We start from the raw sequence: 24,697 nt of genomic DNA on the forward strand, positions 1-24,697 counted from the left end.
TTTGGGAACACCCCTGAAGACTATAGTAGAGTGAATGTTACTGATACAACTGGTGGGCAATTAATACATGAAGAACTTTTACTTCCTCTGCTGTATATCTGTGTGTGTGTGTGTGTGTGTATATTTATATTTATATATTTATATACATACACATATACACAGATATATATATATATATATATATATATATATATATATACACATATATACATATGTACCTATATATGTGTGCATGTATGCATATATACTCCCCAGGGTACGTGAAATACTAGTCTAAATGGATTCACCCTTTCTCCTTATTCCCTTTCTTATTTCCTTATGTTACTCTGATTGAGGAAGAATGCCAATGTCTTGCTAAAACTTATTCCATTTGGCTGTGAGTTGCGTAAACATAAAGCAGATTTTGCTACAAAATGACTATAGGAAATTCATAACTACGATCAACCTACACAGAGGTGGGCTAGGGTTGAACTCTTTCTGTTTTTTTTATTTCCTTCTTTGCTTTCTCTGTTTTCTTGTAGCTGTGATTCACACAATTCATGGAGGGAAGAATTATGTAAGAGGAACACACCTACAACCTGCGTCTTTCGTTTGTCTATTACGGGCATCTGTCCAAACTCTGTGGGTGCTGACAGAGGTCTCATTGAGTGTGTGGCAAATGGCCTTTTATCACCAAATTTCGAATCCCCGGATATTTGACAAGTTCCATGATTGAAAGTCAAAGAAGTAGAATCCCAGCTGGAAAAATCTGAAAATAAAATTTTCGTTTATGAGGAGGTAAAAATAACACAAAGTTGACCATATTGTAAAACTTCCTTCTTCAGAGAAGCAGTCCCACGTCCTCCTTTCTCCCAAACACTCTACTCCTTCAGAGCTCATTTTATTTTAGGTGTCCTATACTTGCCATTCACGTAAGTTAAGTTGAATTAACTATTGTCACTCAGCAATTTCTGTTATATAATGTGGTTCCAATTAAAGCTTTTCTTCTTATTACTTAACATGGTGCTGTGTGTGACATTTTTTGTCATTATCAAAAGTTATGTCTAACCGCTTATCTTAATTTTAAATATGTGTGACAAACATGGATTTAAAAAACTTTCATTGAATGGTACAATTCCAAATAAGAAACTACTTATTACAAGAAAATGGTCTTTTCTAAATACCCCAATATCTTCAGAATTCATTTTTAAGCCTTAGATAAACAGATATTCACATGACAAATTACAGTCCTGGGCGACCTTATTGTTTACAAGGAAAAATGGGATCAAACGAGGTCCCCATGAGCTCCAAAGAGTACAGGGTACCATGAGACAGAAAATGAATATATAACAAAAGTATTTTCCTTTTGTTTTTTTAAACAATATTCTCAGCTTAAAACTTTTTAAGACAAGTGAAAGAAAAACACAATTGTAGAAGTGAAGCTTTAAAGCCTCTTTTATCACTTCACATCCAGGAAGCCCGTACATCATTTAAAACGGTGGTTTCCAATGTCATGTGAGAATCCGTGAAGTCCCAAGGTCTGTCAGTCGAGGGGCCCGAAAAGGTCAAAGCTATTTTCACAGAAAGACTGAATGTCATTTGCCATTTTCACTCTCATTCTCTTCTAAGTGTACAGTAGAGCTTTCCACAGCCGTGATATCACAGCTCTGATGGTGACATCATAGCTCTATGGTTACTGGGTCGTAGCTCCAATGGCTCACGGAATGCATGACTGTGTGTGCTCCTATTTTAAATTGTTCAGTTTTTATTTCCAATATTGTAACTATCTATGGAGACTACCGACTTAAAAATATTCTTTGGAATTCTCAATAATTTTTAATAGCATAAAAGCATCCCAAGGCACAAAAGCTTCAGAATTGTTATTTTCAAAGATTGTGTCTACCAAATATTCATTACCATTAATTACTTCTCCCATTTTTAATAATCGAAGACACCATAGGCGCACGTACACACATAGCCAGTGTCTGCTCAGCAGAACATCTGGTTTTAAGACCATCAGTGTTACAACACTAAGAGGAAGTAAAGTTAAAAAGAATTGTCATGGTAGCAACTGGAGATTACTTGGGTAAATGTTAAAATTCAAATGACCATTTGAAAACGCTGGAAAAATCTTCCAGTGTGATCATTGGTAACCCGTATTAAGTACAGGGATTCCAAACTGGGACATTTAGGGTATCGAACAAACGGAGAACTATCTTAGTGAAGTCACCGTTTTAAAATCTCATTTTCTTATTCCTGTGAATACCTTTTCATCAAACACCGATACTAACAATGACATCACGTTATTTATGTCAAATCCTTCCATTAAATTTGTAACAAAAAAAAAGGAATGAGGAAGAGAAGACTGCAAGCATGTCACATGTCCTTGCGTACTCCTTCCCAAAATTAAATTGGTATTACAAAGTGTACCTGGTCTGAAGGGTTGCACATCGTCCATTCCTATAGGTTTGTACGGAACAGGATCTTCCACTTCAATGCTCGGCTGAAGGGGTTAGGAAACAACATGATTAGTAACTAATGGACACTTCATGCAATCTCTAGTTAACAATTCAGGATAACAATATTAATGTTATAATCTCCAAGAAAAGGACTTTTTGAAAAATATGTATTTAAGCAAATATTAGTTTGGTACAAGTGATAGTGCAGTTTGTGCAATTTTTTTTAAACGTTGTAAACCGCAATTACTCTTGCACCGAACTAATACCTTGAAAAGTGTATTTCCTATAACTTGAAATATTTCTAATGATACATTCTTTTTGTTTGTTTGTTTTTTTAGTGTTAAAACAAGATACTTGCTTGACATGGTAAGAAACCTTGGTGTATGTCCTGTTGAGTGTAAACAGAACATTTTAGAACCTACTTCATCTAGGTCAACAAGAGCTTGGAAAAACCAAACTCTTATTTGATAAAAATTTTGATAGGAAAAATGATTAAATAGAATGACAAAGTTGTAAGAAAAGCTTTTTGTTAAATTATATTTAAATAAACAATAGGAAAAACATTATATATAGTTATGCAACTTTTCAAAAAAGTTTAATAAATTCTAATCAGGAAAAGATAAGAACATTTATTTACTAACCATCTCAAATATACCGGGCATCTGCCATGCACAGTTTATTTCTTTTCCACACAAACAACAAATATAAAAATGGTTTGATGCTGGTTAGCCCTCTTCCTGCTTCCTGACCATTCCAAGACACTAGAATAAAATGATGAACCCACACGATCCATTGCTGTCCCTGCCCAGCAGGTTTCGCTCCTAGACCTTCAAATGACTGGCTCCTTCTCATGCTTCACGTGGCAGTATCCCACACAGACATTTACTTCAGGTCAAAACACTGAGCTCACACCAACAGAGCCTCAAGTACCGAAACACTACACATCAACAGGGTATCGCCTATCACAGTCTCCTGAAGTTTAGCATCCCCCAGATTAGAAATCCACATGCCCCTTCTAACTTTTCCACTCTATTCTTGACACTACTGCCATTTGATTGTCCTTCAGGTTTACAAAAAGTGTCCCCACCATTTGGTAAGTCACTACCGCCCACTGTGATCATTGATTTTACATTTCTATAGCTCCCTTTACACTTCGCAAAGTGTTTTCACATTTGTTACCACATTAGTTCATTTCACACCCTGAAAGGTAGGCATAAGTACCTTTATGATGAATGAGGTCACTGACATCCAACAGATTAAAAAGAAGTTTCCCCCAGATCCCACAGCTAGTAAGTGACCTATCCAGGGTTCTAGTGTGTTCTTATCTTCAAACACAGTGTCTACACCAGTAGGCAGCAGTTGCCTATATCAGAAGATCACACTCCTCCTCTCTCTTTTCACAGCTGTCATCTCACATTGGCTCATCATTACTTTGTACTTCTATTACTACAAGCATGGTTGCCATCAAGATACTCAATGCATGCTATTTTAACTGAACAGGGCAGTTGTTGTGTATTAAAGCAGCACTCGGCCGATTGTTGTTAGTATGATCCTACATAGTATTACTATTAACAATGCTCTTCCTTCCCTGGAAAAGTTCCTTGCAGATCTATTGCAGAATACAAATACAATAATACTTGCATATAGCAGGCATTATCTTTTCAAGTTCCAAGGTATAAAAAACCCTAAATTCCAAATTCTTTCTTTCTGAATCTCATTAGGACATTTACACAACCATAAAAACCACAGAATCATGCATTTGGACATACTTCAAGCTGGAATAATGCTTTAGCTTTTAGGTGAACTTAACTTCAGAACCCAACTGATTCCTTATGACTTGGAAGCCTTCTTGTTTTATACTATTCTACACCGACCGCCTTAAGTGAACCTTGCAAGTTAGCAGAATTGTACTACGCTGTCTCATTATATTAAGCACATATGTATTTTATTAATTATAGGCTAAACCATAAGAAAATAATTTAGGTGGGGAAATGCAGAGGTGAGAAAGTATAGTCAAAGCATACCTTTTACGTTTTAACATCACTGAATGGTGATATTTAAAATAATAATGATAAAAAATGACAGTACCTCAGAATCCCAACATGATTTCACAGCTCCTTTTCCGAATCTTAATGCTGATATTTTAACTATAAAATGTAGTCACAGAACATTAATATGAACATATATCACTACGAATTTTAAATACACATTCAAAAATATTTCCATAAAAGTAATAGCAGAAAAGAATTTCGGGGGGCCGAAGCATTTGCAAGAAGAAGCAGTTGTTAGTAGTGGGGATACTTTTGCAAAAAAGATAGGAAGAAATGCTTATAAGAAATGAAAATCACAGTTGGATCTACACGTGTTAGATTTGTGTATAGCAGCACTTAAGCTAGAAAGAATTCATAGATAGTCACTAAATTATCACTTGTATTATTTTGGTATGCTCCATCAACACAAGTCAAGATATCAGTTTTTGTTTGCTCTTGTGGAGCACTTTCAATAATATCCACACCATTTTCTCTTTTTCCAGTTGCCGGCTTGGTTGCTTCTTTCTATTAAAAAAAAGAAAAGAAAAACCCAACTTCAGCAAACATCATATTCATTTACTCGTTCACTCGCTCACTCAGTCCTTCTGTCAGTAAGACAACAAACCGCTATCGTAGCCATCGAATCATAGGCATAGACCCAGGGGAAGCTGGAAATAGAAATGAAAGATTTTGTCCTATATTCTAGTAGGGGTCGATATATTACAATTCGTGAAAACAATCAGAAAGGAAAGTACCACTCTCCAGTTCTACACCTCAGATGAAGAAAGTAGAGTACGGGCACAAAAGAAACAACAATCAGTTGTACCAGATGCTGCAAAAATAGGGCAGCATCTTGAAAGACATACGAGGTACTGAGGGAAACCATGAAGGAGAGTCCAGAAAGGGCAGCGGGCGCAAAAGCCTGCGTATAAAATAACATATTGTAGGTGAGGGCAGAAGAAGAATGGGGTTAGCCTGGAACTCTGAGAAAGGGATGGAGAGACAACTGCAGAATCAGAACCAAATCAAAGAAGGCGCATGTCATGCTAGCAGATGAATTCTACACTCACGTAATGGGGAGTCACTCAGGAAGCAGAGGTGTTGCATCATCACAATTCTAGTTTACAACAGCCACTCGGGCTGCAATTTATGATATTGAGGACTTCCGTTTCTTTCTAGGATCCTATCCATCAGCCTGTCTTGCTTCACAACATAGCGCCTCGCAGGTGCCTACAAACTCACAAACGCAGCTATCCATAGCAGGTCACTTTGTAGCTTCCCCTAGGTGGCTCCCGGTTGGGCACAAGCAGCAGCTGACCTGGGCCTGCCCCACAGCCCCTCCCAAGAGGCCCCAAATCCAACACACCTTGGACCAGCTTCAAGTGACACCAGAACATCACCAAATTAGCTTCACAAATGACACGCCCAAGCCATGGACTGAGCAGACACCGGAGCCCTGCTACAGCCGATCTCACTCTGTGGGGTCAGCCCACACACAAAGGTTCATCTACTGTAGTCACAGCCAGTCGTCCTGAGGGTCAATTCCACACCCAGATGTGCCAACAGCAATAAGGCTCAAGTACAACAGGAGGGCACACACCACCCACACGAGCTTCTGGAGCACCCGGCTCAGGTGACCGGGGAGACTGTACCACTGGGCCCCATGCGACACCTGGTATGTAAGGCAATACTGTCAAGATGAGGAGAATTAGCAATCTACAGAATACAGAGAAACAACAATAAAGATGCAGTGAAAAAAGAAGACAGAAAGAAACATTTCTCTAACGAAAGACCAGGAAAAAACTCTAGAGAAAGAACTAAACACAAGAACTAATGGACACAAGCTATCTACCAGACACAGAGTTCAAAATACTACTTCTAAGGACGCTCAGTGAACTTTGGGGAAAAATAGATAAACGTTGTAACACTTCAACCGAGACAGCAAACATAAAAAATGGACATGGAAATCATTAACAAAACTCAACTATGAAAAATACAACATCTGAAAAGAGTAATTAATAGATGGAATCGGCACCAGATTTGGTTGAGGCAGACGTTCAAATCAGTGATTTGGAAGACAAGATAGCAGAAAACACACAATCAGAACAGAAGAAAAAGATATGAAAAATGATTATGAGTAAAAAAAAAAGAGAGAGAGAATACTTTAAGGGACTTCTGGGACAAGATAAAGTGTAACAGAACTCGTAGGGCTATCAAAAGGAGAAGAGAGAGACAGAAAGGAATTGAAAACCTATTTGAGTAAATAATGACGGAAATCTTCCCTAACGTGTTGAAGGAAACACAAGTGTAGGAAACACAGAGAGTTCCAAACAAAATAAAGTCAAACAGGCCCACACCAAGACATACCAGAATTAAAACGCCAAAAGGTAAAGACACAGAGAGAATATTAAAACCAGCAAGAGAAAAGCAGTTAGTTATATACAAGGGAGCTCGCATAAGACTGTCAGGTGATCTCTCAAAAGTAAATCTGAAGGCCAGAGGAATGGGCAAGAAATATAGAAATGTGATGAAACGCAATAATTTACAACCAAGAGCACTGTATCCGGCAAGGCTCTCATTTAGAATCAAACGAGAGGTAAAGAGCTTGCCAGAGAAAAAGGAGGTGATGCAGTTCAGCCCCAGGAAACCACTATTACAAGAAATGTAAAACCACGACTAGAAAAAAAAGGAGGAGGAGAAGTAGGAGGAGGAGGAGGAAGAGAAGGAGGAGAAGACGGAAAAAGAGCAGGAGGAAGAGCAGGAGGAGGAGAAGAAAAGTGAATAATAAAATGCCAATAACTATGTACCTACAAATAATTACTTTAAATGTAAATAGATTAAATGCTCCAGAAAGGACATAAGGTAGCTGAATGGTTAAGAATGCAAGACCCATATACACGACAATCAAACTACAAAATTTCTGCACAGCAAAGGAAACCAACAACAACATGAAGTCACGAGCGGGTGAATGGAGAAGATATTTGCCAATGATATATTTGATAAAGGGTTGACATCCAAAACATATAAGGAACTCATAAACCTTAACACCAAAAGACAAACAATGCGATTACAAAATGAGAAGAGTACCTGAATAGACTTTTCTCCAAAGAGGTCACACAGATAGCCAAGAAACATACGAAAACATGCTCCGTGTCACTAATCATCAGAGCAATGCAAATTAAAAACACAATGAGCTACCACCTCACAACTGTCAGAATGGCCATCATCCATGAATCAACAAGCAACAAGTGTTGTTGAGGATGTGAAGAAAAGAGTCCTTGTGCACTGTTGGTGAGACTGCAAATCCAAGCAGACAATGGAAAACAATATGGAAGTTCCTCAAAAATTTAGAAATAGAAGTACCATGTGGCACAGCAGTCCCTCTTCTGGGTTTTCCTCCACAGAAACACAAAACACTAATTTGAAAAGCAATATGCATTTCTATGGTTGTTGCCGCATTATTTTCAATAGTCCAGATAAGAAAGTAACCAAAGGATCCATCATCTTGGATAAAGAAGAAGTGGGACATATATATAACAAAATACTACTTGTCTGTAATAAACAATAAGTACTTATCGTTTGTGACATGTGTGGGCCTAGAGGGTATTATTCTAAGTGATAAAAGTCAGATAGAGAAAGACAAATACCACCTGATTTCACGTATTGGTGATATGCAAAAAATAAAAAATAAATGAACATAGAAAAGAGAAACAAACTTATAGATGCAGAGAACTAACTGATCGTTGCCCGGTTCGAGAATTGTTGGGGGAATGCTTGAAATGGAAAAAGGATTAAGAAGTACAAAGTGGCAGTTATAAAATAGTCATGAAGATGTCAAGCACAGCACAGAGAATACAGTAAATAACATTGTAATAACTAAGTACGGTGTCAGGGATACCACACTAATCGGGGTACCAGTTTACACATTATATAAATGCCTACCCACTATGCTGTATACTTGAGGCTGACATCATGGAATGTCAACTATAACAGAAATGAAAAATTTTACATTTAAGAAGCGAAACTAAAAACCTTCTGAAATTTGACATTTTAGTATATGGTTTAAGAACCTCTGCTTCTAAAATTAGTTATTATTTTAAGCAAAACATGTACTCTTCAATTAGATGAAGACAGTTAAATATATTCATAATGTAATGATTGAGGACATAGTGGAATCCCTTTGTAATATGGGTTTTGAGATAGAGAACTTGAGTTCTAAATTTTCAAAGTTTCTATTATTTTAGTCTAAATGATGAACCCAGAATACCTGAAACTAATATAAAATAATATTGAATGTCAACTGAATATAACTTAAAAAAAGAAAAAAAAAACATAGAGAAAACACTCACGCCTACCAACTATGTGATACCAAAATACAAAGTGTAATAAAATAAAAACTATATATTACATGCTACATAGTTTTAAAAACTGAAATGTATCAGGAAGATTTCATGACTATTACAATAAGTAAATGAATCCATTACAGATTTCACGTAGGCACGAGTATTATAAAAGACCCACTGATGTAATGTAAAAGTCACATTAAGATTCCTTACCCTTAACCAAATTGCATAGCTCCATCACTGTGGGAAACCTCCCAATAAAATTTAACTATCACTATGTATTTCCCAGCCCCTTCTTTTTTTCAGTCACCATGTTCAATACTTCCTAAAGTTAAGGGGAAAAAAGAAAGAGTGATGTCGTGAAAATGGCAGTGTGAGGTGTGCCTCTTGAAATCTTCCCTGGAATTTACAACAAGTTGAACAACTATCACTCCACAAAGGACTCCCTGTGCAGCAGACCGGCTAGACTAAGGGGCGTACTACTGCAATAGCCTACAGGTGGACAAATTGCTCGAGCGGTGGAGGAGAGAAGGGAGAAGTGCGGAGACGGGGCCATGCAGGCTCAGGACCCAGACCTAGCTTAGTGCTCCGAGCTCCCTGAGTCCCGGAACTAGTACAGCTACAGAAGAGGAAAGAACTCGTGCTACTAGGGCTCCGCTTATGGCCCACAGGGCTGAGAGGACAGCATATAACACAGCTGAACCCAACGTTAATGGCAGAGACCTCAGAGCAAAGACTGAGGGAAGAAGGATGAAAACAGTGGTAAGCCCTCACTGCAGAGTAAAGAATGGAAGACTCAGACACTGAGACTAGCTGCCCCCTCCCAACCCTCCCAGAGCTCGACCCGCCCCCACCTGCCCAGTGCTAGAAGCAGAACAGTAGCAGTGTCAGATCAAAAGAACAGAATATTTGCAGTTCTGAGAACTGTGGTCTGCAGTCAAGGACTCACAGCCCAAGTACTTCCAGCAAAGAGGAGGGAGCTGTGGAAGCAGGACCCGCTGAGGTGGTTGTCACCACCATTGCTCTGGGCCATCTCTCACAACCCACCGGTGCCACCCCTGTCCCCACCTATCTGGGTGGACCCCTGCAGGAATAAACAGAACTGCTGAAATGCAGGGGCTCTGAATCTGGTGCAGGAAGAGCTTTGGAACTTCAGAAGTTCTCCGCATTTCCCCACGGAGGCAGGGCCTTGTGACCCCAGCGAACTGTTCACAGAGGAGACGCCCGCCTTCCAGGGAATCCCACCACTGTGTGAGAAGCCGGAATAGCGCACAGAAAACATAACACTACAGTGTGAGACAGAACAAACGGCTGCAGTCGCACAGAAAATAAAACATTATCCCAAAACCTACTGGAAAGCAAAAGAAAGACCTCTTTCTATCAACCTGTTGCACAACCCACTCCTATAGATGTCTAGGAAGAGAAATAATAAATCATCAATTGCCATGAATAGCCATGGCAACAACACAGCTCAGAAAGAAATTGAAAAGTCTCCAGAAAATAAACTTAAAGATATGGAAATATGTGACTTAAATGACAGAGAATTCAAGATTACAGTTCTGAAAAAACTCAATGAGATGCAAGAAAACACAGACAGGCAGTTTAATGAATTCAGAAACATAATCAAGAACAAAATGAGTATTTTACAAAAGAGACTGAAATTTTAAAAAAGAACCAAATAGAATTTCTGGAGATTAAGAAATCAAAAGAAATGACAAATGAAACAGCCAGTTTAGGTCGTAGAGTTGACCAGATGGAGGAAAGAATCGGTGACATCGAAGCTAGAAATCTGGAAATCACAGGGATGGAAGAAGAAAGAGACTTGAGACTTAAAAGAAATGAAAGAACTCTACAAGAACTTTCTGACTCCATCAGAAAGAGCAATATAAGAATAATGGGCATACCAGAAGGGGAAGAAAGAGAGAAGGGAACAGAGAATATATGCGAACAAGTAGTCGATAAGAACTTCCCAAACTTATGGAAAGAACTGGATCCTTAAATCCAACAAACAAATGGAACACCTAATTATCTCAACCCCAACAGGCCTTCTCCAAGGCACATTATATTGAAGCTGTCAAAAATCAATGACAAAGAAAGAATCCTCAAGGCAGCCAGGGAAAAGAAGATGGTAACCTACAAAGGAAAGCCCATTAGATTGTCATCAGATTTCTTTAGCAGAAACTCTACGAGGCAGGAGGGAGTGGAACCAAATATTCAAACTATTGAAAGAGAGAAATGATGAGCCAAGAATAATATATCCAGCAAAAACATCTTTTAGATATGAAGGAGAAATAAAGACCTTTCCAGACATACAGAAGCTGAGAGAATTTTCTAATACACGACCTACACTACAAGAAATGCTGAAGGAGGCTATTCGACCACCATCAACAGGGACAATTTGTGGCAACCAAAACATAAAAGTGGGGAGAGTAAAGGTCTGAACCGGAAAATGGGAATGGAGAAAGTAAGCATGCTGAAGAAAATGGAATACTCTAAATATCAAACTTTCTTTTACATAAACTTAATGGTAACCACTCAAAAAAAATCCAGAACTGAAATACATAATGTAATAAAAGAAGAAACAGAGGGAAAAATCATAGAATACCACCACATAGAAATAAGAGACAACAACGAAAAGGCAAAGAAACAATGGAGACACAGTCTTACCAGAAAAGAAAAGATAGAATGATAGGAAATCCTCACATATCAATAATCACCCCAAATGTAAATGGATTGAACTCACCAATAGAAAGGCACAGAGTAGCTGATTGGATCAAAAAACGAAACCCAACCATATGCTGCCTCCAAGAGGCACATCTCAGCTACAAGGACAAACATAGACTCAACGTGAAAGGATGGAAATTGACACTCCAAGCAAATGGTATCCAGAGAAAGTCAGGTGTAACCATACTGATTGATATCAGATGAAACAGACTTCAGGATAAAAAAGGTAACAAGAGACAAAGATGGACATTTCATAGTGATGAAGGGGACTATACAACAAGAAGACATAACAGTCATCAATATTTCTGCCCCCAATCAGGGAGCACCAAGATATACCAAGAAACTACTAACAGAACTAAAGGGAGAAATTGACCAAAACACAATTATACTAGGGGACTTAAATACATCATTGACAGCTATGGATAGATCATTCAAACAAAATAAATAAATAAATAGCAGCCCTAAATGACACATTAGATGAACTAGACATAATTGACATTTATAGAGCACTTCATCCTAAAACATCAGACTAAACATTCTTTTCGAGTGTACATGGAACATTCTCAAAGATAAATCATCTATTGGGACATAAAACTAGCCTCAGCAAATTTAAGAAGACTGAAATCATACCAAACATATTCTCTGATCACAAGGCTTTGAAATTGGATATCAACTGCAAAAAGAAAGCAGGAAAAACCACTAATACATAGAGATTAAACAACATACTTTTAAAGAACGACCTGGTCAAAGAAGAAATAAGAGGATAGATCAAAAGATACACAGAAGAGTGACATCATAGGAATGGCAGCAGCGAAGAGTGACATCATAGGAATGGCAGCAGCGAAGAGTGACATCATAGGAATGGCAGCACTCTTCTATGTATCTTTTGATCTATCCTCTTATTTCTTCTTTGACCAGGTCAATGGACTCTGCTCATCACACAGAAAAGGTAAGAGACTCGTTCGAGGATTACTTGAAGGTGGGCAAATTGGGCGAGCAGGGGAAGACAGAAGGGGGCGGAGTGGCGACCTCAGCCCGCATCTGCGGCTGTGGAGACACAGAGGATCCCAGGACAGAACAGAGACCACAAGAGCCAAGACATAGGCTCTTTCCCTGCATCCCACAGCTGATCTCTCCTGCCAAGAGAGCAGCATATCCAGCATTTGAGGCAGTCACCTCAGCTGAGACCTCCAGCTGGGCCCTAGGTCGGACAAAGGACATGATCAACACACCTGGGCCCCTCCGCCCACTCTCCCAATCCTACCCCTGCCTTTCCAGAGACTCACGCTGGCCCCTGAGCTGAAGAGCAGTGTCAGTTTACAGAGGAGTCAGAGCACTCAGGATCTGGGAGGACCCGGTTTGCAGCTCTGACTCAGGGAAGAGGCTGGGAAGAGTGTGACGCTACTGGGTTGGGAGAGAGAAGACTCCTCCATCTCCAGCTCTCACCTTTTCTGGCCTGCCTAGGGCAGGGCAATTACAACTGCGGAGGCACTCCCAGGGATCAGCAGTAGGCGGCAGACGCAGCTCTGGGCTTTCATCAACTCAGAAATCTCCTGCCCTCCACACACACATAGGGAAGAAGTACCCTAAGACTCAGGAGACCTGGGCACAGGGCTGGCTGTGTTACTCTCAGTGCGCATATGTGCAGGCAAGAGAGGAAAATGCACTGACTTTGTAAAAACTGACATCCAGAATTTATGGCACCACACATCTAAAACTGCCGTCCCAGGGTCACTCTGGGCACCAGGTGAGCGTCTCTGCCTGCCCAAGACGCAGAGGACTCTTTGGTACAGGAGAGGACAACCTGGAGATTACTTGGTAGGCTTAAGCAAAGACTGACGCTGCTTTTTTTGTTTTGTTTTGTTTGTGTATTTTTGATATTTTTGCCGGTGTTGAGTGTGGGTTATCAGTTGTTTTTACATGGGTGTATTTGTTTTTTCTTTGCTGTTGGTGTTGCTGTTGTGCTGGGTGATTTGCTTTGTTCTGAAATTGCTCTATACCAGGGCCCAGCTCAAGAGGCACAAGATTCAAAACACCCTGAGGCCGACTCCAGACCAAGTTAGAGTATTATCGGGTTTGACCTACAAGTGACACACCCAGAAGGAATTCTCTACAGGCACAAGAGCCCATAGGGGCCAAGCCTCATGTGAGCAGTCAACCCTCACTCAGCAGAACTACCACTGTGGGCAGAGCCAAGATTCACAACTAGGCAGCCTAGGAGTCAATCCCACCTACTGACCAGCCAAAAGCAATTAAAGATCAACTTTAACAGGACAATATACACAAAACGAGAGTCACCTTTGGTGCACACGCAGAGGAGAAGAAGGAAGTCATGCAAGTCAAATATAAAGGACGCATACTACGTAAGATAACCAATAAAAACAAAGACCCATAAGGGACCTACCTAATACATCAAAGCAAACACAGAGAGTCAGCCAGAATGGGGAAACAAAGAAACATGTCCCAAATAAAAGAACAGAAGAAACCTCCAGAATTGGAACCAAATGAAATACAGGTAACCAACCTGTCAGAGACAGAGTTCAGAACACTGATGATAAGAATACTGAAGGGGTTTAGTGACGACATAAAGAAGGATGGAGAAATCATAATGAACAACCAGTTAGAACTAAGGAATACAATAACTGAAATAAAGAACCCATTTGAAGGAATTACAGCAGGCTAGATGAAGCAGAGGATCGAATCAGCGACATGAAGACAAGTCAGCAGAGATCACCCACATGGAACAACAAAAAGAAAAAAGAGTAAAAAACAACGAAAATGGCTTAAGAGTCCTCTGGGATAACATCAAGCGCAACAACATGCGCATCACAGGAATACCAGAAGGTGAAGAAAGGAAGCAAGGGATCGAGAACATATTTGAAGTTATAATGTCTGAAAACTTCCCTAACCTGGTGAAGGAAACCGACGTATAACTCCAGGAAGTGCAGAGAGTTCCAACCAGGATAAACCCAAACAGGCCCACACCAAGACACATTACAGTTAACACAGTAAAGATTAAAGACAAAGACAGAATCCTAAAAGCAGCAAGAGAAAGATAGCAAGTTAAATACAAGGGAACTCCTGTAAGACTATCAAATGACTTTTCTACAGAAACATTGCAGGCCAGGAGGGAGGGGCAGGAGGTACTCACAATGATGAAAAACAAGGGCCTACAACCTAGATTGCTTTATCCAGCAAGGCTATCATTTAAAATTGAAGGAGAGATAAAGAGCTTCCCAGAAAAGAATAAGCTAAAGGAATTTATTACCACTAAGGCAGCATCGCAGGAAATATTAAAAGGGCTTCTGTAAACAGAAGAAAGATGAAAACAATCTAACGACAAATTTAAAAATGGCAATAACTATGTACCTATCAATAATCACTTTAAATGCAAACGGATTATATGCTCCAATCAAGAGACATAGGGTGGCTGAGTGGATAAGAAAGCAAGACCCTTGTATATGCTGTATACAAGAGACTCACCTCAGATCAAAAGACACACACAGGCTGAAAGTGACGGCTTGGAGTAAGATATTTCATGCAAACAGAAATGAGAAAAAAGCTGGAGTTGCAATACTTATATCTGACAAAATAGACTTTAAACTGAAGAATATATTAAAAGACAAAGATGGGCACTATACATAATAAAGGAATTGGTCCGACAAGAGTACATAACCCTAGTAAACATCTATGCACCCAACATAGGAGCACCTAAATATATAAAACAGATATTTACTGACATAGTGACAGAACTCAACAGTAATATTATCATAGTAGGGGACTTCAACACACCTCTGACAAGGGACAGGTATTCCAGACAGAAAATCAATATGGAAACAATGGCCTTAAATGACACATTGGACCATTTGTATTTAATCAACATTTTCAGAGAATTTCACCCCAAAGCTGCAGAATACACGTTCTTCTCAAGCACACACGGGACATTTTCCAAGGTACACCACGTGTTAGGCCAGAAAACAAGTCTTGATTAATGTAAGAAAATTGAAATCATACCAATTGTCTTCTCTGACCACAGCGCTATAAAATCAGAAATCAACTACAGGAAAAAAACTGGAAGACAGACAAATTCATGGAGCCTGAATAACATGTTACTAAATAACGAATGGATCAACAATGAGATCAAGGAAGAAATCAAAACATGTCTCGAGACAAATGAAAATCAAACCATGACAAACCAAATCTATGGGATGCAGCGAAAACAGTCCTAGGAGGGAAATTCACAGCATTGCAGGCCTACCTAAAGAAACAAAAAAATCACTAATCAACAGTTTATTTTCACACTTAAGGGATCAGGACAAAGAACAGCAAAATAACCGCAAAGGGAGTACAAAGAGGGACATAATAAAGGTCAGAGCGGAAATAAATGAAATAGAAACCAGAAAAACAATAAAAAACATCAATGAATCCAAGAGTTGTTTTTTAGACAAAATAAACAAAGTCAACAAACCTTTAGCCAGACTTATCAAAAAGAGAGAGAGAGAGGACCCAAATTAATAAAATCAGAAATGAAAGAGGAGAAGTGACAACAGACACCACAGAAATACAAAAATATTTAAGAAATTACTATCAGCATCTATATGCCAACAAATTAGACAATCTGGAAGAAATGGAAAATTTTCTAGAAGCATACATCCTTCCAAGGCTAACTCAAGAAGAAACGGAAAACCTGAATAGACTGATTACCACCAGGGAAGTTGAATCAGTAATCAACAAGTTCCCAACAAACAAAAGTGCTGGACCAGATGGCTTTACAGGTGAATTTTACAAAACATTCAAAAAAGAATTATCACCTATTCTCCTCAAGCTATTCCAAAAAATTCAGAAGGAGGGAAGGCTCCCAAAACCTTTTTACGAGGCCACTATCACTCTGATCCCCAAATCAGACAAAGACACTACAAAAAACACACAAACAAACAAAAAACTATAGGCCTGTATCTCTAAAGAACATAGATGCAAAAACCCTCAACAAAATATTACTGAACACAATTATGCAATACATTAAAAAAATCATACACTATGATCAAGGGGGATTCATTCCTGGTATGCAAGGGTGGTTCAACATCCGCAAATCAATTAACATGATACACCACATTAACAAAATAAAAAATAAAAATCATATGATCATATCAATTAGATGCAGAAAAAGCATTGGACAAAATCCAGCAGCCATTTATGATAAAAACTCTTAAGAAAATGGGAATAGAGAGACCATATCTCAACATAATAGAGACCATATATGATAAACCCACAGCTAACATCACACTCAACGGGGAAAAGCTAAAATAGTCCCCTTAAGATCAGGAACAAGGCAAGGTTTCCCACTTTCTCCACTTCTATTCAACATAGTGCTGGAACTTCTAGCCACAGCAATCAGACGAGAAAAATAAATAAAAGGCATCCAAATTGGTAAGGAGGAAGTAAAATAGTTATTATATGCAGATGACATGATACTATATAGAGAGAACCCTAAAGACTCCACCAAAAAACCATTAGAACTGATAAATGTATTTAGTAAAGTAGCAGGATACAAAATTAATATTCAGAAATCAGTTGCATGTGTATATACCAATAATAAAGTATCAGGAGAAATTAAGAAAAGAATCCCATTTACAATTGCTTCAAAGACTATAAAATACCTGGGAATAAATTTAATGAAAGAAGTAAAACATCTATACTCAGAAAATTATAAGACACTGAAGAAAGAAATTAAAGAGGATACAAATAGATGGAAGCACATAATATGCTCATGGATAAGAAGAATTAATAGAGTGAAAATGTCCATACTGCCTAAGGCAACATACGAATTCAACGCAATTTCTATCATATTACCAAGGATGGTTTTCACAAGAATAGAACGTATAATCCTGAAATTTATATGGAACCATAAAAGATCCTGGTTGGCCTCGGCAATCTTGAGAAATAGGAATAAAGTGGGAGGTATAACGATACCTGACATCAAATTATACTACAAGGCTACAGTAATCAAAACACCACGATACTGGTATAAAAACAGATACATTGATCAATGGAACACAATAGAGAGCCCAGCAATAAATCCATGCCTATATTGTCATTCAATCTATGACAATGGAAGCAAGAATTTATGGTGGGGTAAAGACAGTCTATTCAACAAATGGTGTTGGCGAAACCTGGACAGACACATGCAAAAGAATGAAGCTGGACCACTTCCTTACACGATATACAAGAATAAATTCAAAATGCATTAAAGACATAAGTGTAAGATCTGAAACCATAAAATTTCTAGAAGAAAATATAGGAAGAAACTTTATAGACATTACCTGGAGTAAGATTTTTACTGATACATCCTCTCAGCCAAGAGAAGTAAGAGAAAAAATAATCATGTGGGATCACATCAAACTAAAAAGTTTTTTCACAGCAAAGGAAACCATCAATAAAACAAAAAGGGATCCTACTGTATGGGAAAAGATATTTGCCAATGATATATCTGATAAGGGATTAATATCACAAATCTATAAAAAACTTACTCAACTCAACTCCAAAAAAACAAACAACCCAATTAAAAAATGGGCAGAGGACTTGAGGAGACATTTTTCTAAAAAGGACATACAGAAGGCAAGAAGACATATGAAGAAATGCTCAACCTCACTAATCATCAGAGAAATGCAAATAAAAACCACAATGAGATACCACCTCACCCCAGTCAAAATGGCTATCATCAATAAATCAACAAACAACAAATGCGGGCGGGGATGTGGAGAAAAGGGAACGCTAGTGCACTGTTGGTGGGATTGCAGATTAGTGCAGCCACTATGGAAAACAGTATGGAGGTATCTCAGGAATCTGAAGATAGAACTACCCTATGATCCAGTAATCCCACTCCTAGGCATCTACCCGGAGAAATCCAAAGCTCCAATTCAAAAATCTGTATGCACTCCTATGTTTATTGCAGCACTTTACACAATAGCCAAGATACAGAAACAACCGAAATGCCCATCGGTCGATGACTGGATTAAGAAGCTGTGGTACATTTATACAATGGAGTACTACGCAGCCATAAAGAAAAAAGAAATCTTATCATTTGCAACAACATGGATGGATCTAGAGAACATTATGTTAAGTGAAATAAGTCAGAAAGAGAAAGACAAGTACCATATGATCTCACTTATATGCAGAATCTAAAGAAAAGAATATGTGTATGAACTAATCAGAAACAGTTTTGGGGACACAAAAAACCGAGAGTTGTTAGATGGGCAGGGGGGAGGGGGTTGGGGATGGGGGGAAGGGTGAAGGGATTGGGGGGCGGCTGGTGACCACAGGATGGCCTCAGGGTTTTTTGAGAATTACTTTGGGGAACTTATTCAATAGTGTTTGGGGATTTTGTTGGGTGTCCGATGGACATGTGTCCTGTTTGGGAGACCACCTCAGGGATGCTGTGGATGCCTGGTCATGGCATTGTACACCAGAGACTGGACATTAATGAATGCCAACTATAATTTTATGTGTATAATGTGATGGCTCGGTGTGAGGTCGGGGTGGTGGTGGATGGGGGGAGGGGGGTTCACGGTGTGAGGGATGTAAAAATAAAATAAAATAAAATAAAACTATAAAAAAATAAAAAAAAATAAAACAAAAAGGGATCCTACTGAATGGAGAAGATATTTGCCAATGATATATCTGATAAGGGGTTAATATCCCATATTTATAAAATGTCTCAGTCAACTCAACTCCAAAATAACAAACAACCCAATTAAAAAATGTGCAGAGGACATGGAGAGTAATTTTTTTAAAAAGGACATACAGATGGGAAACAGACATATGAAAAAATGCTCAACTTCACTAATCATTAGAGAAATGCAAATAAAAACCGCAATGAGATACAACCTCACCCAAGTCAAAATGGCTTTCATCAACAAATCAACAAACAACAAGTGCTGGCCTGGATGTGGAGAAAAGGGAACGCTTATGCACTGTTGGTGGGATTGCAGATTGGTGCAGCCACTATGGAAAACAGTATGGAGGTATCTCAAAAATCTGAGAATGGAACTACCCTATGACCCAGCAATTCCACTCCTAGGTATCTATCAGGAGAAATCCAAAACTCTAATTCAAAAAAATTTATACACCCCTATCTTTATTGCAGCACTATACACAATAGCCAAAACATGGAAACAACCGAAATGCCCATTGGTAAACGATTGGATTAAGAAACCGTTACAGTTATACAATGGAGTATTTCACAGCCACGAAGAAGAATGAAATCTTACCATGCAACAATATGGATGGACGTAGAGAACATTATATTAAGTGAAATAAGTCAGACAGAGAAAGACAAATACCATATGATCTCATATGGGGAATCTAAAGAAAATAATAAATGAATGAACTAATCAGAAACAGTCTCAAAGACACAGAGGAAAAACTGAGGGTTGCTAGATGAGGGGGTGGGGATAAGGGGGAAAGTCACGGGATCAGAATGAACAGTTGGTAACCACAAGAGTGCCACGGGGATACGAGAGTCAATTTGGGGAATGTAATCAATAATTTCGTAAAGATTTTGTAGGGTATCCAATGGATACTTGTCTCATTAGGGAGACCACCTCAGGGATGATGTAGATGGCTGATCACTGCACTGTACACCTGAAGCTGAATAATGAATGTCAAGTACAATTTACATGTACATATAATACATATACATATTTTATATAAAAATATATATATACATACTATATATATATATCTTATATAAATATATATATTACATATATATTACATATAGTTACAAGAAGCGGAGTACAGCATTAGGAATAGAGACAGTGGAAATGTAATGGCTGTGTGAGATGTCAGAGAGGCAGTGGAGGGGGGAGGGGGTTATGACTGTGTGAGGGATATAAATGATACATGTCTAGCTATTACATTGTTTTGTGCACCGGAAACGAATAAAAGAATGTGAAAAACAGAAAAAAAACAGTAAACTGGAAAGGGAACAATGAAAAGCTTCAAAAAAAAAATAAAAAAACAAAAACTATCTTACAGAAGAAAAAAAAGATACATAGAAACAAAGGAAAATGAAAATACATCCTACCAAAATTTTGGGGATGCAGCGAAAGCAGTTTTAAGAGGGAAATTTATATCATTACAGGCCTATCTCAAGAAATAAGAAAAATCCCAAATAGATAACCTCATCTTTACATCTTATGGAGCTAGAAAAAGAAGAACAAATGAAACTGAATGTCAGCAGCAGAAAGAAAACAATAAAAATCAGAGCAGAACTAAATGAAACAGAGAACAAAAAGAGAATAGAAAAAATTAATGTGACAAAGAGCTGGTTCTTTGAAAAGATTAATACAATTGACAAATCCTTGGTAGACTCAGTAAGATAAAAAAAGACTAATAAAATCAGAAATGAGAAGGGAAGTTATCACGGACGCCACCGAAACACAAAGCATCATCCAGGAATACTATGAGGGACTACATGCCACCAAATTCAATAACCTAGAAGAAATGGACAGGTCCTTGGAAACATATAGCCTTCCTAGGCTGAATCATAAAGAACTGGAAAATCTAAATAGATCGATCACCACTAAGGAAATTGAATCAGTCATCCAAAACCTTCCCAGAAGCAAAAGTCCACGACCAGATGGCTTCACTAGTGAATTCCACCAAATCTACAAAGAGGATATAATACCTGTCCTACTCAAACTCTTCCAAAAAATTGAAGAAGAGACAATACTCCCTAAATCATTTTATGAGGCCAACATTACCGATACCAAAACCTGGTAAGGATAACACAAAAAAAGAAAACTACAGACTATTATCTCTGATGAATGCAGATGCAAAAATCCTAAGAAAAATGCTAACAAATCGAATGCAACAATATGCTAAAAAGATTATTCATCATGACCAAGCAGATTCATCCCAGGTGCACAAGGATGGCTCAACATTCAGAAATCCATCAATGTGATTCATCCCATAAACAAAATAAAGGACAAAAATCATATGATTATATCAATTGATGCAGAAAAAGCATTTGACAAGATACAACATCCATTTATGATTGGATCACTTAATAAAATAGGTATAGAAGTAAAATACTTGAACATAATAAAGGGCATATATGACAAACCCTCAGCTAATCTCATAATTCATGATGAAAAACTGAAGCCCTTTTCTCTACGTTCAGGAACACCGCAGGGCTGTCCCCTATCACCTCTGCTTTTAAGCATAGTGTTGGAAGTCCTCGCCAGAGCAATCAGGCAAGACAAATAAGTAAAAGGCATCCAAATTGGGAATGAAGAAATTAAATTGTCACTCTTTGCAGATGACATGATGCTATATATAGAAAACCCTAAAACTCCACCAAAAAGCCATTGAAAACAATCGACAAATACAGTAAAGTTGCCGGCTACAAAATCAATGTACAAAAGTCCATTGTATTCCTATATACTAACAATGAAATCTCAGAAAAAGAAAGCAAAAGAACAATTCCTTTTGCAATTGCAAGAAAAAGTATAAAACACCTAGGATTAAACTTAACCAAGGATGTGAAGGATTTATACGCTGAAAACTATAAGACATTTTTAAAAGAAATTGAAGAAGACACAAAGAAATGGATAGACATTCCATGCTCATGGATTGGAACAAGCTACATAGTTAAAATGCCCGTATTACCAAAACAATATACAGATTTAATGCAATCTCCATCAAAATCCCAATAGCACATTTTAAAAAATAGAACAAAAAAATCATCAGATTTGTATCGAACCACAAAAGACATCAACAGCCAAAGGAATCCTAAGCAAAAAGAACAATGCTGGAGGTATCACACTCCCTGACTTTAGCTTGTACTAAAGGGCAATAATAATCAAAACAACATGGTATGGGCAGAAAAACAGACACATAGACCAATGGAATAGAATTGAGATCCCAGAAATAAACCCACATAAATATGGACAGACAATTTTTGACAAAGAAGCAAAAAGCATACAATGGAGAAAAGACAGCTCCTTCGATAAATGGTGCTGGTAGAATTGGAAAACCACATGCAAAAGAATGAAACAGGGCTGAAATCTGTCACCGTGTACCAAAATTAATTCAAAATGGATCAAAGACTTAAGCATAAAACCTGAAATAATAAACTGCATAGAAGAAAACATAGTTACTAAACTTATGGACCTTGGGTTCAAAGAGCATTTTATGAATTTTATGACTCCAAAGGCAATGGAAGTAAATGCTAAAATAAATGAATGGGACTATATGAAACTTAAAAGCTTCTGCACAGCAAAAGAAACCATCGATAAAATAAAGAGACAACCAACTGAATGGGTGAAAAAGTTTGCAAACAGTGCCTCCGATAAGGGGCTAATATCCAAAATATACAAGGAACTCATGCAACTCAACACACAAAAAAACAAACAACCCAATTGAAAAATGGGCAGAGGACCTGAAGAGACATTTCTCCAAAGAGGACTTACAAATGGCAAATAGACATATGAAAAAATGCTCCACATTACTAATCATCAGAGAAATGCAAATAAAAACCACAATGAGATATCACCTCACCCCATTCAGAATGGCTATCATCAACAAGACAAATAGTAACAAGTGTTGGAGAGGCTGTGGAGAAAAAGGAACCCTCATACACTGTTGGGGGGAATGCTGGCTGGTGCAGCCGCTATGGAAGGCAGTGTGGAGGTTCCTCAAGAAATTACAAATAGAATTACCACATGACCCAGCAATCTCTCTCCTGGGTATCTACTCAAATAATCTGAAAACTTTGAATCATAAAGACAAGTGTGCTCCAATGTTCATTGCAGCTTTACTTACGGTGGGTAAGACAACGGAAACAACCAAAACGTCCTTCGATAGATGAATGGATAAAGAAGTTGTGGTACATATAAATAATGGAATAGTATTCGGTGGTAAGTAAAGATGAAATAGGACTATTGCTAAATGGGGTCTAATGGGGTGATGGAAAGAGAACTGGCTGGCTGGTGACCACACAATGTGAGATATAGATAATATATTACAGAATTGTACACCTGAAATCCATGTCACTTTATTAACAATTGCACCCCAATAAACTTTAATTTAAAGGAAAAAAACCCTCAAGTGGTGATATATTATAAAATGGTTCACAGTGACACATTTTCCATTACAAACATAAAACAATGGTAGGGGGAACACTATTAAATTTTACAAGTGCTACACAAAACTAAATTCAGAGTAAAAAAGTTAATTTCACACAGGAGCCTTTTACCTTGGTACCAACATCCAAGAGTCCATCGTCTGATATAGCCCGTGAATCATTCCTGCCAGGTTTCCAGGAAAGACTTTAGGGTAAAAATACACAACAAAAACAGTGAGTGCATTCCTTTACAAAAACAACAAACACAAAGGGAGCAAAATTCAGCTATCTGCATAGGAAATGAAGTTTCTTGATATGATTAAAATTTAGACGATGTTCTAGAAAAGCTATCAGTTATCTATTGCTGCCTCCACCACTCCCAACTCGTGCAATATTTAATGAAGAGACACTCTAAGTTTCCATAACAAAGAATGACAGCAAACATGTTGGCAACACCTGAGAGTACCTTGTTTTCACCAAAAGTCCTGAAGGCTGAATTGAAAACGCAATTAATAGCTGACAATAGGAACGTGAACTGGGACAAAAGCAATGACCTAAATCAAGGTAGAACGATACACTAACCCTTCTCCATGGTCTGTCCCTGGTTCAAAGATTAATCTGTGTGGGTCAAAAACGGCAGTCTTGCTTCTTTAACATAGAAAGCAGTTACTAAACTTACCCCATTCCTTGTTTTCACTCAAAAACACTACAGTGAGGTCCCTGAAATGCATGAAATGTTTGCAGCTTACATGTACAAAAGTCAAAGAACAAATATGTACGTTGTTAGCCTCCCCACTCCCAGATCACTTGTCCGCACAGCTTGCTGGCAATCTCCAAACTTGAAAACTTCAGCCTACGAAGGCATAGACTCCTGAAACAAGGTTGGGCTCAAATGACCCACAGTAGGAGTTCTCTATTTCGCTGTTCCTGGAAAACAAGCTAAATGGAGCCTCAGTCATCCACTCCCAACACAGGCATGTTACCACCTACCCAACTCCATTACTGTTTTCACAGTAATGCCCAACCCTCCATCTC

The 24,697-nt window shown here is 38.3% G+C and overlaps 2 protein-coding genes across 2 annotated transcripts in view; both read right to left on the reverse strand.

Annotated features, from left to right (window-relative positions):
• The window catches only part of LOC308495754 (ankyrin repeat domain-containing protein 26-like), a gene marked incomplete at its 3' end in the record, with an annotated part of 39,212 nt that extends 35,594 nt beyond the window's left edge, over positions 1–3,618 (reverse strand). Inside the window, exons 1-2 of the mRNA XM_081080728.1 lie at positions 2,410–3,618; positions 572–748 (exon numbers count right to left, since the gene is read on the reverse strand). Coding sequence (XP_080936854.1) covers positions 572–748; positions 2,410–2,437 — 205 coding nt within the window. The remainder of the gene's footprint in view (positions 1–571; positions 749–2,409) is intronic.
• LOC308495753 (uncharacterized protein) overlaps positions 2,775–24,697 on the reverse strand; it is a 45,304-nt gene continuing 23,381 nt past the window's right edge. Inside the window, exons 8-9 of the mRNA XM_081080727.1 lie at positions 23,795–23,867; positions 2,775–4,993 (exon numbers count right to left, since the gene is read on the reverse strand). Of these exons, the coding sequence (XP_080936853.1) occupies positions 4,826–4,993; positions 23,795–23,867 (241 nt within the window). The 3' untranslated portion in view covers positions 2,775–4,825. The remainder of the gene's footprint in view (positions 4,994–23,794; positions 23,868–24,697) is intronic.

This window comes from Rhinolophus hipposideros (assembly GCF_964194185.1).
Source record: "Rhinolophus hipposideros genome assembly, contig: HAP1_SCAFFOLD_173, whole genome shotgun sequence".
NCBI lineage: Eukaryota > Metazoa > Chordata > Mammalia > Chiroptera > Rhinolophidae > Rhinolophus > Rhinolophus hipposideros.